This window comes from Gopherus flavomarginatus, chromosome 11 (genome assembly GCF_025201925.1).
Source record: "Gopherus flavomarginatus isolate rGopFla2 chromosome 11, rGopFla2.mat.asm, whole genome shotgun sequence".
NCBI classification, from domain to species: Eukaryota; Metazoa; Chordata; order Testudines; family Testudinidae; genus Gopherus; species Gopherus flavomarginatus.
The window spans coordinates 42,256,531-42,269,233 of NC_066627.1; the positions used below are offsets into that span (position 1 = coordinate 42,256,531).

A 12,703-nucleotide genomic window follows, 5' to 3' on the forward strand; every position below is an offset into this window, starting at 1 on the left:
GGCAACAAGGCTCCATCACAGGCCAGGCTGCCAGGAAGACTGGAAGGAGCCATCGGGGGAAGAAAACTACAAAGGCTCTACACATATAGTCCTTTCCTTTACATATTCCCCTGACAGCCAAGCAGATTTTCCAGGATCCACTTGTTTTGGGCATCTGACTCACCTTTTAGTTTGGTCAGGTAGGAAGAGGAGAGCTCTGCATGAGGAAATGATAACAGAAAAGCTGCACTGGGAAGGGAATTCAGAAGAGTTTCCAGTGATCTGTGCAGGTAATTTGTGCATAGGAGACACACTGATCCTATGTTACCAAGCCCAAGGAATATGACATTCTAGCTATTCTTTAGTTCAACTTTTTTCATGTTATATACATCTACATGCAGCAGTACTTTAACTGTACATTTATTAGAGGTTGTCATTTCAATTCAGGTGTATCACTAAATGTTGTGTTCATACAGTAGCAGTGTACTGTGATGAATTCTTCTGGATGTGGGGCTTGCTTCTGTAATCCATACCTTTTCCATTTGAAGATTTTCTAATGCAGTGCATCCTACATGGGGCTACATTGTAAATCAACCTAGAAGCTGGTACAGGATGTGATGGCTTATTTATATGTGATCCCATTACTCTGGGATGTGCATTAGCTATCTGTTGATTTCCAGGTGGAGTTTAAAGTGCTGGTTTTGAGCTATAAAGTCTGAATTGGATTGGACCAATGTATTGAAGGATACATGCACAATGCAACCAGAGGTGTGATTACAGCTCAGATAGACACATCTAAGTAGCACAGCTAAAAACAGCAGTGTCGATGTGACAATGCAGCCTTCAACAAAACGAGTATCCAGGGTCTTCGGTGTGCTTACACAGCCTATGCTGAAGCCCACACCCCCACATCTACACTATTTTTAGCCATGCTAATGTCGGTGTAGCTAGTTTAGGTACTACAGTGAAGACATACACTCAGGCTACGTCTACACAGCATTTTCATCGTTAAAACTTTTGTCACTCGGGGGTGTGAAAAAAACACCGCCCTGAACGACAAAAGTTTTAATGACAGCGCTTTATTGGCGGGAGATGCTCTCCTGGCGACAAAGAATGGCTACACTGCGCACCTTACAATTCTGTCGGTGCTTCGGCACAGCCGTGCTGTTGTAAGGTGCGCAATGTAGACCTAGCCTAAGAGACTACATTACTCCTCAGGCTATAGTACCACAGTTGCAATAAACACAAGTGTTTGAACAGTAGTCCCCTCTATGCAACGGATAAGAGCTCCCTGCAGGGCATTCTCTGAGGGGCCTTCAACTTTGGAATTTACTCCCCTCCCCAAGCCAAAGTAACTCAAATGTGCCGATCAGGGCAAGCTGCAAAGCCCACCTCTTTACCCAGGCTTTTCGATAAGAAATAGTGTATTAAGGGCTCATACCGGTGAGTGTAGTAGAGAATATTTGGATTCAAGATTTCTGGTTATTTTCTTATCGTTTCGGCTACCTATGGTTAAAATACTAGTTTCATATTCATGTAATTATATTTATAATTAAGTGAAAGGAGATTAATGTTCAGGATAAATATTTTTAATGTTAGGTTTAAAATGAAATACATAAATAAAGATACACTGACAACTTGCCTGTATCAGATGAATAACCATTTGAAAGGTCAGTGACTAAATTTAAGCAGTTATTTTATGACAGTTGACTATTCATACTGAGCAGGGTTACAGGGAATTTGAAGGAAAATTTGCAAGGTTTTTTTCTTTGAGCCTGTAAAATTTTTGGGGAAATCTAGAGAGGTTTTTCTTAAAGCACATTTACTCAGAACAAATGAAAACAGTTAAGGTGTCTAATAACAGATTTGTATCTTTTAATCGATAAAAAGACTTTAAATTTAATCTGCTTTGCTTTATTTGAATCCTTCCAGCTTCCTGACATCTTTCATTTTCCTCTGAAATCTTCTTCTTGCACCTAGTTATCTGTTTCCCTTCTAGTATACTATGTGGAGGATCAGACACTTAAACAGAATATTCAAATGTTTGGTATATTCTAAACTTGAAACCTATTTTTATGGAATGTCTTTTGACGGAATCCAACCATACTCGATAAATATTTTACATGGATGTTTTGCTAATACACTAAGCAGTGAAATAGTTCACTGTGTTGCTATTCAAATTGTCATTATTAGGTTTCAACATTATCACTGACTTTGAATAAATTAAGTAGTTCAAGTCTCTCTTTGGGTCATATTTACTGGTCATAAATGTTCTGCAGCACAGTGGGGCACTCCACATAAAGGACACACACAAATATTTGCTACTATATCTGCCACAGAAGAGTGCTCTGCAGCAGTTCTCTCCAGAGCACACATGGAGGTAGTATTTGGAACCATACTGGTCATGAATCAGGAGTGTGCCCTGTGGGACCACACTATTGTAGTTTAAAAAAAAATGTGACTCCAGCATGCATTTTTATTACCTCTTGTAAAGTATTTGTATCTGATTATACTGTAGTGTAAGAACCAAGATACACTATGGTAATTTCATCAAGAAAAGCAATAAATATTATGCCAACACACACACACACACACACACACACACACACACACACACGCATTCTGCTCTTTATGCTTCTTGTTGCTGTGTTTCTGAGAAACAGGGAATGCCTACCATGTGAGGTATGAAGTACCAAAGATGCTAAGTCCTATCATTCCCTTCAATTTAGAAAGATATTTATGTGGACATGTAATCAGCTCAATAAGAAGTAGTGGCAGTATAGTGGTATGCTGAAAATAAAAATCAAATACAAGAGTCAGATTTGGAAATATACAATATGAACAAATAATATCGTAGAAAATGGTATGACAGAAACATTGACTGTGAAAATATCAGAAACAGCAATGAAATCTTTTGTTTGTTTGGTTTCTGTGTTGAACTATTAATTATAACAGATTCCTTCCATCCCTCACAAATGTAATCTCTAGTTTGTAACAGCTGCATCCACTCCCCCAGAAATTAAAAGCCATCAAGAAATGCAATCAAAATTAAATCGATGTTTTAAAATCAGGAAATAAAATGCCCATAGTTGATTTTGAGTACTATGGACTTGATCCTATATTCACTGAAGTCAATGGCAAAGCTGTCACTGACATGATGCTGGCTCAGGACCAATGAGACAAATTAGAGAGTCAATAATTAAATCATGTAACTGCATTCAATGTGCTTTGGACCTGGCCCACAATACATAGGACAAGTTACTGTGCAATTTACAGATTTATCTGTGGATGTTCTACAAGATTTAAGGAATTCATATATCTAGATCAGGGGTAGGCAACCTATGGCATGGGTGCCGAAGGTGGCACGCGAGCTGATTTTCAGTGACACACACTGCCTGGGTCCTGGCCACTGGTCCGGAGGGCTGTGCATTTTATTTAAATTTTAAATGAAGCTTCTTAAACATTTTAAAAACCTAATTTACTTTACATATAACAATAGTTTAATTATATATTATAGACTTATAGAAAGAGACCGTCTAAGAATGTTAAAATGTATTACTGGCACGTGAAACCTTAAATTAGAGTGAATGAATGAAGACTTGGCACACCACTTCTGAAAGGTTGCCGACCCCTGATCTAGATAAATTAGATTTACACTCCATACAAAAACAGATTAAATGAATGTTCTGGTTGCAATGTGAAGCACCCAAATATCAGAAAATGAAAAAGACTTGTGCAGCCTTAATTCTGCCCCCTTCCATGTATATATTATAATACAGTATTTAATTATATGCTACATACTGTTTTATCCATGCACTCTGCCTAATTCCGTGCACAGGACAGGTGATATTCAGTGAAAGAGGCAGTTAGCTGTTCGTATGAGAAACTAAGGATATGTCTACACTCAAAAACCAAAACACCGCCCCCCGCCCACACTACCCAGCAGCAGCAAGTCTCCAAACCTGGGTCAGCTGACTTAGCCCTGGTCTACACTATGAGTTTAGGTTGAATTTAGTAGTGTTAGATCCATTTAACCCTGCACCCCATCCACACAATGAAGCCGTTATTTTCGACTTAAAGGGCTCTTAAAATTGATTTCTGTACTCCTCCCCCGATGAGAGGATTGGCACGGAAATCGACCTTGCCGAACTGAATTTGGGGTAGTATGGTCGCAATTCGACGGTAATGGCCTCTGGGAGCTATCCCAGACTGCTCCATTGTGACCGCTCTAGACAGTGCTCTCAACTCAGATGCACTGGCCAGGCAGACAGGAAAAGGCCCATGAACTTTTGAATCTCATTTCCTGTTTGGCCAGCATGGCGATCTGTGGGTGAGTGCAGATCTCATCAGCAGAGGTGACCATGATAGAGTCCCAGAATCGCAAAAGAGCCCCAGCATGAACCAAATGGGAGGTACGGGATCTGATCGCTGTATGGGGAGACGAATTCGTGCTATCAGAACTCTGTTCAAAAAGACGAAATGCCCAAACATTTGAAAAAATCTCAAAGGGCATGAAGGACAGAGGCTATAACAGGGATCCGCACCAGTTTTGCGTGAAACTTAAGGAGCTGAGGCAAGCCTACCAAAAAACAAGAGAGGCAAACAGCCACTCCGGGTCAGAGCCCCAGACATGCTGCTTCTATGATAAGCTGCATGCCATTCTAGGTGGTGCAGCCACCACTACCCCACCCCTGTGCTTTGACTACGTCAATGGAATAGCACGCAATAAGGATGGGGTTTTGGGGATGAGGAAGATGAAGAGGAGGTTGAAGATCACAGCAAGGAAGCGGAGAAACCGTTTTCCCCGACAGCCAGGAACTGTTTCTCACCCTGGACCAAGAGTCAGTACCCCTTGAACCCACCAAGTAGAGAAGGACCTCTGGTGAGTGTACCTTTGTAAATATTATACACAAGTTTAAAAGCAAGCATGGTTAATGATTAATTTGCCCTGGCATTTGCAGCCAGTACAGCTACTGGAAAACTCTGCTAACATGTCTGGGGATGGAGTGGAAATCTTCCAGGGACATCTCCATAAAGCTCTCCTGGATGTACTCCCAAAGCCTTTGCAAAAGGTTTCTGGGGAGGGCAGCCTTATTCCATCCTCCATGGTAGGACACTTTACCATGTCAGGCTAGTAGCATGTAGTCTGGAATCATTGCATAACAAAGCACGGCAGCGTATGGTCCTGGTGTTTGCTGGCATTCAAATAACATTCGTTCTTCATTTCTCTGTGTTATCCTCAGGAGAGTGATATCATTCCTGGGCACTTGGTTGAAACAGGGTGATTTTATTAAGGAGACATTCAGAGGTGCCCGTTCCAGCTGGGCTGTTTGCCTGTAGCTGAACAGAAATGTTTCCTGCTATTAGCCATGCGATGGGGGGAGCGGTGAAGCCATCATCCCAGAGAATTGTGTGTGTGTGTGTGTGGGGGGGTAGTTGGGTTTGTGCTGCACGTTAACCCGAAAACTGCAGCCCCTCCTCCTTTTAAATAGCCAACCCGTTTTAAATAGCCAACTCAACGGCTGCTTGATATGGGAAATGAGGAGGCTGCTGCTTTTTGAAACCATTCCCACGTTACGAAGGTTAAGGAAGCCAAATTCTGTTGCCCGGCCCTGCTTGAAAGCGCTCTCACACCAAACTGGCATACCCTCAATAAGAGGCAAAATGCGACTTTGTACCGAAAGCACATGTACTATGTAATGTTAACAGCAAGCTTTACCATGAAACAGTCTACCCACTGTTCTCTAAAATGTGTCTTTTTAACTATCACTCTCCCTTTTTTTCCCCTCCACCAGATGCAAATGTTTCAACACTCACATTATCTTCTCCTTCCCAGAGGCTAGCGAAGATTAGAAGGGGGAAAAAACGCACTTGCAATGAAATGTTCTCTGAGCTCATGCAGTCTTCCCACACTGAAAGAGCCCAGCAGAATGCGTGGAGGCAGACAATGTCAGAGTCCAGGAAAGCACAATATGAACACAAGGACAGGTGGTGGGCTGAAGATAATAAGTGGCGGGCTGAAGATGATAGGTGGCATCAGCTTGGTGACAGAAGGCAAGAGGTAATGCTGAGGCCACTGGAAGAACAAAGTGATATGCTCTGGTGTATGGTGGTAGTTCAGGAAAGGCAGCTTGAGCACAGAACGCCGCTACAGCCCATATGTAACCAACCACCCTCCTCCCCAAGTTCCATAGCCTCCTCACCCAGATGCCCAAGAACACAGGTGGGGCCCTCTGGGCACCCAACCACTCCACCCCAGAGGACTGCCCAAGCAACAGAAACCTGGCATTCAATAAGTTTTAAAGTGCAGTGTGGCCTTCTCCTTCCCTCCTCCCCCATGCCACCCGGTGCTTCCCTACTCCCTCACCCCTCCCAGGCTACCTTGGCAGTTATCCCCCTATTTATGTGATGAATAAAGAATGCATGAATGTGAAGCAACAATGACTTTATTGCCTCTGCAAGTGGTGACTGAAGGGGGGCGGGGAGGGTGGTTAGCTTACAGGGAAGTAGAGTGAACCAAGGGGGGGGGGGTTTCATCAAGGAAAAACAAACAGAACTTTCACACCATAGCCTGGCCTGTCATGAAACTGGTTTTTAAAGCTTCTCAGATGCGCACTGCACCCTCCTGTACTCTGCTAACGGCCCTGGTATCTGGCTGTGCGTAATCAGTGGCCAGGCGATTTGCCTCAACCTTCCACCCCACCATAAACATCTCTCCCTTACTCTCACAGATACGGTGGAGTGCAGGCAACGGGAATACTGGTTTCACTGAGGTCTACCCAAGTTAGTAAATTGTGCCAGCGTGCTTTCAAACGTCCAAATGCACATTCTATCACCATTCTTCACTTGCTCAGCCTATAGTTGAACAGCTCCTGGCTACTGTCCAGGGTGCCTATGTATGGCTTCATGAGCCATGGCATTAAGGGGTAGGCTGGGTCCCCAAGGATAACTATAGGCATTTCAACATCCCCAATGGTTATTATCTGGTCTGGGAAGAAAGTCCCTTGCTGCAGCTTTTGAAACAGACCAGAGTTCCTAAAGATGCGAGTGTTGTGTATCTTTCCCGGCCATCCCACGTTGATGTTGGTGAAACGTCCCTTGTGATCCACCAGTGCTTGCAGCACCACTGAAATGTATCCCTTTCGGTTTATGTACTCACTGGCTTGGTGCTCCGGTGCCAAGACAGGGATATGGGTTACATCTATCGCCCCACCAGTTAGGGAATCCCACTTCAGCAAAGCCATCCACTATGACCTACACATTTCCTAGAGTCACTACCCTTGATATCAGCAGCTCTTTGATTGCATTGGCTACTTGGATCACAGCAGCCCCCACAGATTTGCCCACTCCAAACTGATGCCCGACTGACCGGTGGCTGTTTGGCATTGCAAACTTCCACAGCGCTATTGCTACTCGCTTGTGAACTCTGAGGGCTGCTCTCATCTTGGTATTCTTGCGCTTCAGAGCAGGGGAAAGCAAGTCACAAAGTTCCATGAAAGTGCCCTTATGCATGCGAAAGTTTTGCAGCCACTGGGAATCGTCCCAGACACGCAACACTATGCGGTCCCACCAGTCTGTGCTTGTTTCCCAGGCCCAAAATCGGCGTTCCACAGTATGAACTTGCCCTATTACCGCCATGATGTCCAAATTGCAAGGGCCCGTGCTTTGAGAGAAGTCTGTGTCCATGTCCTCATCATTCTCATCACCGCGCTGCCATTGCCTCCTTGCCTGTTTTTGCTTTTGCAGGTTCTGGTTCTGCATATACTGCAGGATAATGTGCATGGTGTTTAGAGTGCTCATAATTGCGGTGGTCATCTGAGCGGGCGCCATGCTTGCCGTGCTATGGTGTCTGTGCTGAAAAAAGGTGCCAAATGATTGTCTGCTGTTGCTCTGATGGAGGGAGGGGCGACTGACAACATGGCTTACAGGGTTGTCAAACAGAATGGCCCCCTCAAGGACTGCACTCTAAACCCAGGGTTTAGAAGGCCAATGCTCAAACCACTAAGCTATCCCTCCCTCCACTATTCACGGGGGTGGTGGTGGTGAGGGCAAATGAATACAAATGAAAACAAAACAAATCTGGTCTCTTTATTGTTTTGATCCACTCCATCTCTTTTATACATCGTAGGCTGGCAGCAGACGGTGCAGTACGACTGCTAGCCATTGTCATCTCCTGGCTGCTTGCCAGAAGACGGTGCAGTACAACTATTGGCCGTCATTGTCTCCTGGCTGCTCGCCAGAAGGCGGTGCAGTACCACTGCTGGCCATCGTTGTCTCCTGGCTGTTTGCCAGAAGATGGTGCAGTACGACTGCTGGCCATCGTTGTCTCCCATTTATGTTCAGGCGCCACTGACCGACCTCACCGAGGCTGGCAAGGAGCACACGTCTGCCCAGGTGTGTCCAACTGACCTCACTAAGGTCGGCTAAAAGAGCACCCAGGAGACGATGACCACCAGTCATAATGCACCGTCTGCTGCCAAAAGGTAATGAGTGGCTACTGTGCAGCAATGCAGTACCACGTCGGCAGCACCCAGAAGACATATGGTGATGATGAGCTGCGCGGGCTCCATGCTTGCCGTAGTATGTTGTCTGCATGGGTAACCCAGGAAAAAAGGCAAGAAATGATTTATTGCCATTGCTTTCAGGGAGGGAGGGGGGCCTGATGACATTTACCCAGAACCACCCACGACAATGTTTTTGCCCCATCAAGCATTGGGAGCTCAACCCAGAATTCCAATGGGCGGCGGACACTACAGGAACTGTGAGATATCTACCCACAGTACAATGCTCTAAAAGTCGATGCCAGCCTTGGTACTGTGGATGCACTCTGCCAACTTAATGGTCTTAAGTGGGGACACAACTGACTGTATAAAATCGATTTCTAAAAAATCAACTTCTATAAATTTGACCTAATTTCTTAGTGTAGACATGCCATTAGGCTCACGCTATGAAGGCTAAAATAGCAATGTAGACATTTCTGCTCAGGTTGGAGCTTGGGCTCTGAAATCCGGAGAGTTGTTGTAGGGTTGGTTGTTTATTTTTTCAGTGTAGCTGTACCCTAGAGCACAGAGTCCTGGGCTGGGTCTATACTAGTCTTTCCCCGCCATTCTTGTTACTGCTGGTGCATCTCCACCAGTGGTAGAGAAGGTAGGAGTTACAGTTTAGAGAATGCTCTGGTAGGTCTACAGACCATGACCCTGATATCTACACTTGATGCAGTGCGGAATACCAGAAGATAAGTAAGAAATTTGTACACTAAATTGTCTGCAAGTTATTGTTATGTTCAAACTGCATGTATTGTACATATATAATAACGAAAATACCATAAAGTGAAAAAACATCAAACCCAAGACCTCAAGAAAGAAACACTATCTGCTTACCATGGTATGATTAAGCCAAGGTGGATTAATCTCATCCAGTTCTTTAGGGTATACCAATTCTCTGTCATATGCATAAAGGGTCCAAAAAGTAACAGCTACAAACTGAGATAAAAAACTGTATGTAAATAAAACTAAATACAGTAGAACCTTGAGTTACGAACACAAGAGTTAGGAACTAAGCAGTCAACCACACACCTCATTTGGAACCGGAAGAATGCAATCAGGCAGGAGCAGAGACCGAAAAAAAAAAGAAGAGCAAATGCAGTCCAATATTGTGTTAAACGTAAACTACTAAAAAAATAAAGGGGAAGCAACATTTTTCTTCTGCATAGTAAAGTTTCAAAGCTGTATTAAGTCAATGTTCGGCTGTAAACTTTTGAAAAAAAGTAACGTTTTGCTCAAAGTTACCAACATTTCAGAGTTACAGACAACCTCCATTCACGAGGTGTTCGTAACTCTAAGGTTCTACTGTTTTACTAATCTTTTTGCACAGGACTATTCAGATAGAGTTTTTCCTTATCAAAATAGTTGCTTTGAAGAGAAGATGTTTTTTAAAGTTTTTCTGTTTAAGACAGTTTAGTACTAATTATCTCCATCTTTTTTTTTTCTGTAAAATTCAGAAAATGTATACTTCATTGAAAAACTACTATAAATTATTGCATAAGTAAAGGAGAATTTATGGAATTAATTCTGCTCCCATTAGAGTCCAGGAGAATTTTACCATTGAGGTCAGTAGATGCAGGCAGGGTGGGTGGTCTGCACTCCATTTTGGTTAGCATGTACTGAAAGAACGAGGGAAATATTAACAGTAACTTGCTGTTAGTGAACTTAGAACACAAAGCAATCCTTTGAAAAATACAAAATAAAATATAATTGATAATCATTAACCAAGAACAAAAGAGTTCGTAGAAAGATAAAGTGAGACATGTACAGGAACTACAGCAGCAATTTTATAATCTAATGTTTCCTTAATTCCTAAAATATGCATATTTTATATTTTCTAAACTGTAGGAATTTTTTTCTTAAGCTCCATTGTTCATAGAACTCAAGACAATCCCAGGCCTTGTCCACACAAGAAAGTTCCACTGATTTAATGGACCCAGTTTAGAAACCAATTCAGTTAAATTAGCGCAAAATCCTCTATGTGGACACCTATTTCAATTTATCTGTGCCTTTTCTTGGTTTAATTTATGCTCATTCCTTGCAGACATAAGCTAAATCAAAATAAGGTACACTGGATTAAGAAAGTCCACCTAAGGAAGTTGAACCAATTTAGTTACATCGGAGCACCTCTCTCAGGCAGACAAGGCCTCAATCTAGGAATCTGATAACACAAACTCCTACTCATACAAATAGTCATTATTCATATGAGTACCTCCATTCATGAGGATTACTTATGTGAAGAAAGGTAGGCCCTCAACAGAACTCAACAGAAATACTGTTTCTCTCTTTCATTGTGTCCATATGTTTGAAAAAGCAGCTGGTAACACATCAGACGAAATGATCTTTTCCTATCCGGTATACATTGAGAGCAGGTCTTCACTACCCGCCAGATCGGCAGGTAGTGATCGATCTATTGGGGATTGATCTATCGTGTCTAGTGTAGACACGATAAATCAATCCCTGATTGCCCTGTCATTGACTCCGGAACTCCATCACTGCCGAGAGGCGGAAGCGGAGTCGACGGGGAAACAGTGGCAGTCGGCCCTGTGCAGTGAGGACGTGAGGTAAGTCGATCTAAGATACGCAACTTCAGCTATGAGCACAGAGTAGCTGAAGTCGACGTATCTTAGATCAATCCCATCCCAGTGTAGACCAGGGCTATGAGTCAATTGAGTTAGGGATAAATTAGACCTGTTATTATGTCTGAAACTAAACAAAATGGTGTATAAAATATTACAGCTTTCAGCTGTGTCAGTTTAATCTGGACATGCCAAAATCTTCTGTCTTCTCTGAAGTTATTTGAGAGGGGTCCTGTTTGTAGGAATTACTTACTAAGCCAACAGGGAATACTAGCACTGAGAAGATGAAGTCTCTTGGAGGCAACAATCTGGATGACACACTCTTCTTTGTGGCAGGGATGAACATGTGAGCAAAGTCAATTATGACACATAATCCAAACAACAGAGTTTGCAGAATCTAAATGTATTAAGAAATGAAGAAAACATATTAAGAAATTGTTTTAATACAATCATTTTGGTTACAAATATACCATTTTACTACTCTTCTCTAGTCTTCCAAAGAAGAAAACATTTTAAGTGAATATAACATGTTTGCCCTGGAAGTTATTCATGTTTACGTAGCCTGTTGCCTCACTATTCAATCAACATACTTGTTTTTGTTCACATGCACATTTACTGGCACTATAATGGCTTTAAACTTCTTTTGAAAAGAAAGTAAAACACTCACTGGTTCGTGTTTCTAGTCTATCTACTATAAGGACATCTTACCAGTTCAGGATAAAGGGCAAAAATCTGTATTTCTAATACAGCCAAAATTCCCAATGACTCAAAAGAAGTCTTATCCTACCTTAGTTTGGCTCAGGCCTATAAATTTCACTTACTCCTTGCTTTTGGAAACTTTATCCTCTGACTAATTCTAAACATGCATTTTAGTAATGGATTTTCAAACTTTTTAAAGTGCAGGCATCTGATCCTAGCTCTATGTGTACATTGTCTGTGTACAAAACTGTTGCCAATGGGACTTCTGTGAGCAGCAAGAATTACAAGATCAAGTCCCAAATTATTGATGTGAACATCTATCTCCATTGTCTCTAAATTTCGCATTTTATACAAGCTATTTTATTTGGTTTCTTGTTATAAAATTAAGTTGTTTAGAATTAATCATCTGTTATTTTTTCCTAAGCAAAAAAAAATTTGAAGAGAGAAAAAAATTCCTTGAATTCTCTACAGAAGTTAGGTGATAATATATTCTCAAAATATTATTAGATTTTTTAAATTTATGATTGTAAAGGACTCCAAAGAAGACAAGCACAAAGGAAGAGCTGGATATTGTCATTATTGCTTTTACATTTCCAGTTACTTTTATCTGAGATAATTTAATTTTCAAAATTATTTTAAATTTAATTTTTCAAATAACAATGGAAACATAGATCAACTTATGATAGGTCAGGTTCCCTCAACATGACTCAATCCCCTCCTAATGCCGGTCCTTCTCCCAAACTTTGGCTCACACATGTCCTCCGCAATCATCAAGCCAGGCTTCCCTCTTGTGTCCTCTTTGGCTCACACCTACTTCTCCCCACAAACCAGGCCTCCCTCTTACACCCCCTTTGCCCCACACCTGTCCACTGCAACCTTCAAGCCAGGCCTCCCTCTTGAGCC

General features: G+C 42.3%; 1 protein-coding gene across 6 annotated transcripts in view; it reads right to left on the minus strand.

The window, feature by feature from the left end:
* Positions 1-12,703, minus strand: part of LOC127031078 (androgen-induced gene 1 protein-like) — a 39,859-nt gene that overhangs the window by 26,534 nt on the left and 622 nt on the right. For 2 of the 6 annotated variants that reach the window (XM_050917816.1, XM_050917814.1), the window contains exons 2-4: positions 11,355-11,498; positions 9,360-9,461; positions 2,654-2,769 (exon numbers count right to left, since the gene is read on the minus strand). In XM_050917816.1, coding sequence (XP_050773773.1) covers positions 2,654-2,769; positions 9,360-9,461; positions 11,355-11,498 — 362 coding nt within the window. Of the gene's footprint in view, positions 1-2,653; positions 2,770-5,412; positions 7,834-8,047; positions 8,569-9,359; positions 9,462-10,080; positions 11,499-12,703 lie in introns of those variants that run through there. The other 4 variants (XM_050917813.1, XM_050917812.1, XM_050917811.1 and 1 more) reach the window with 4 other exon arrangements.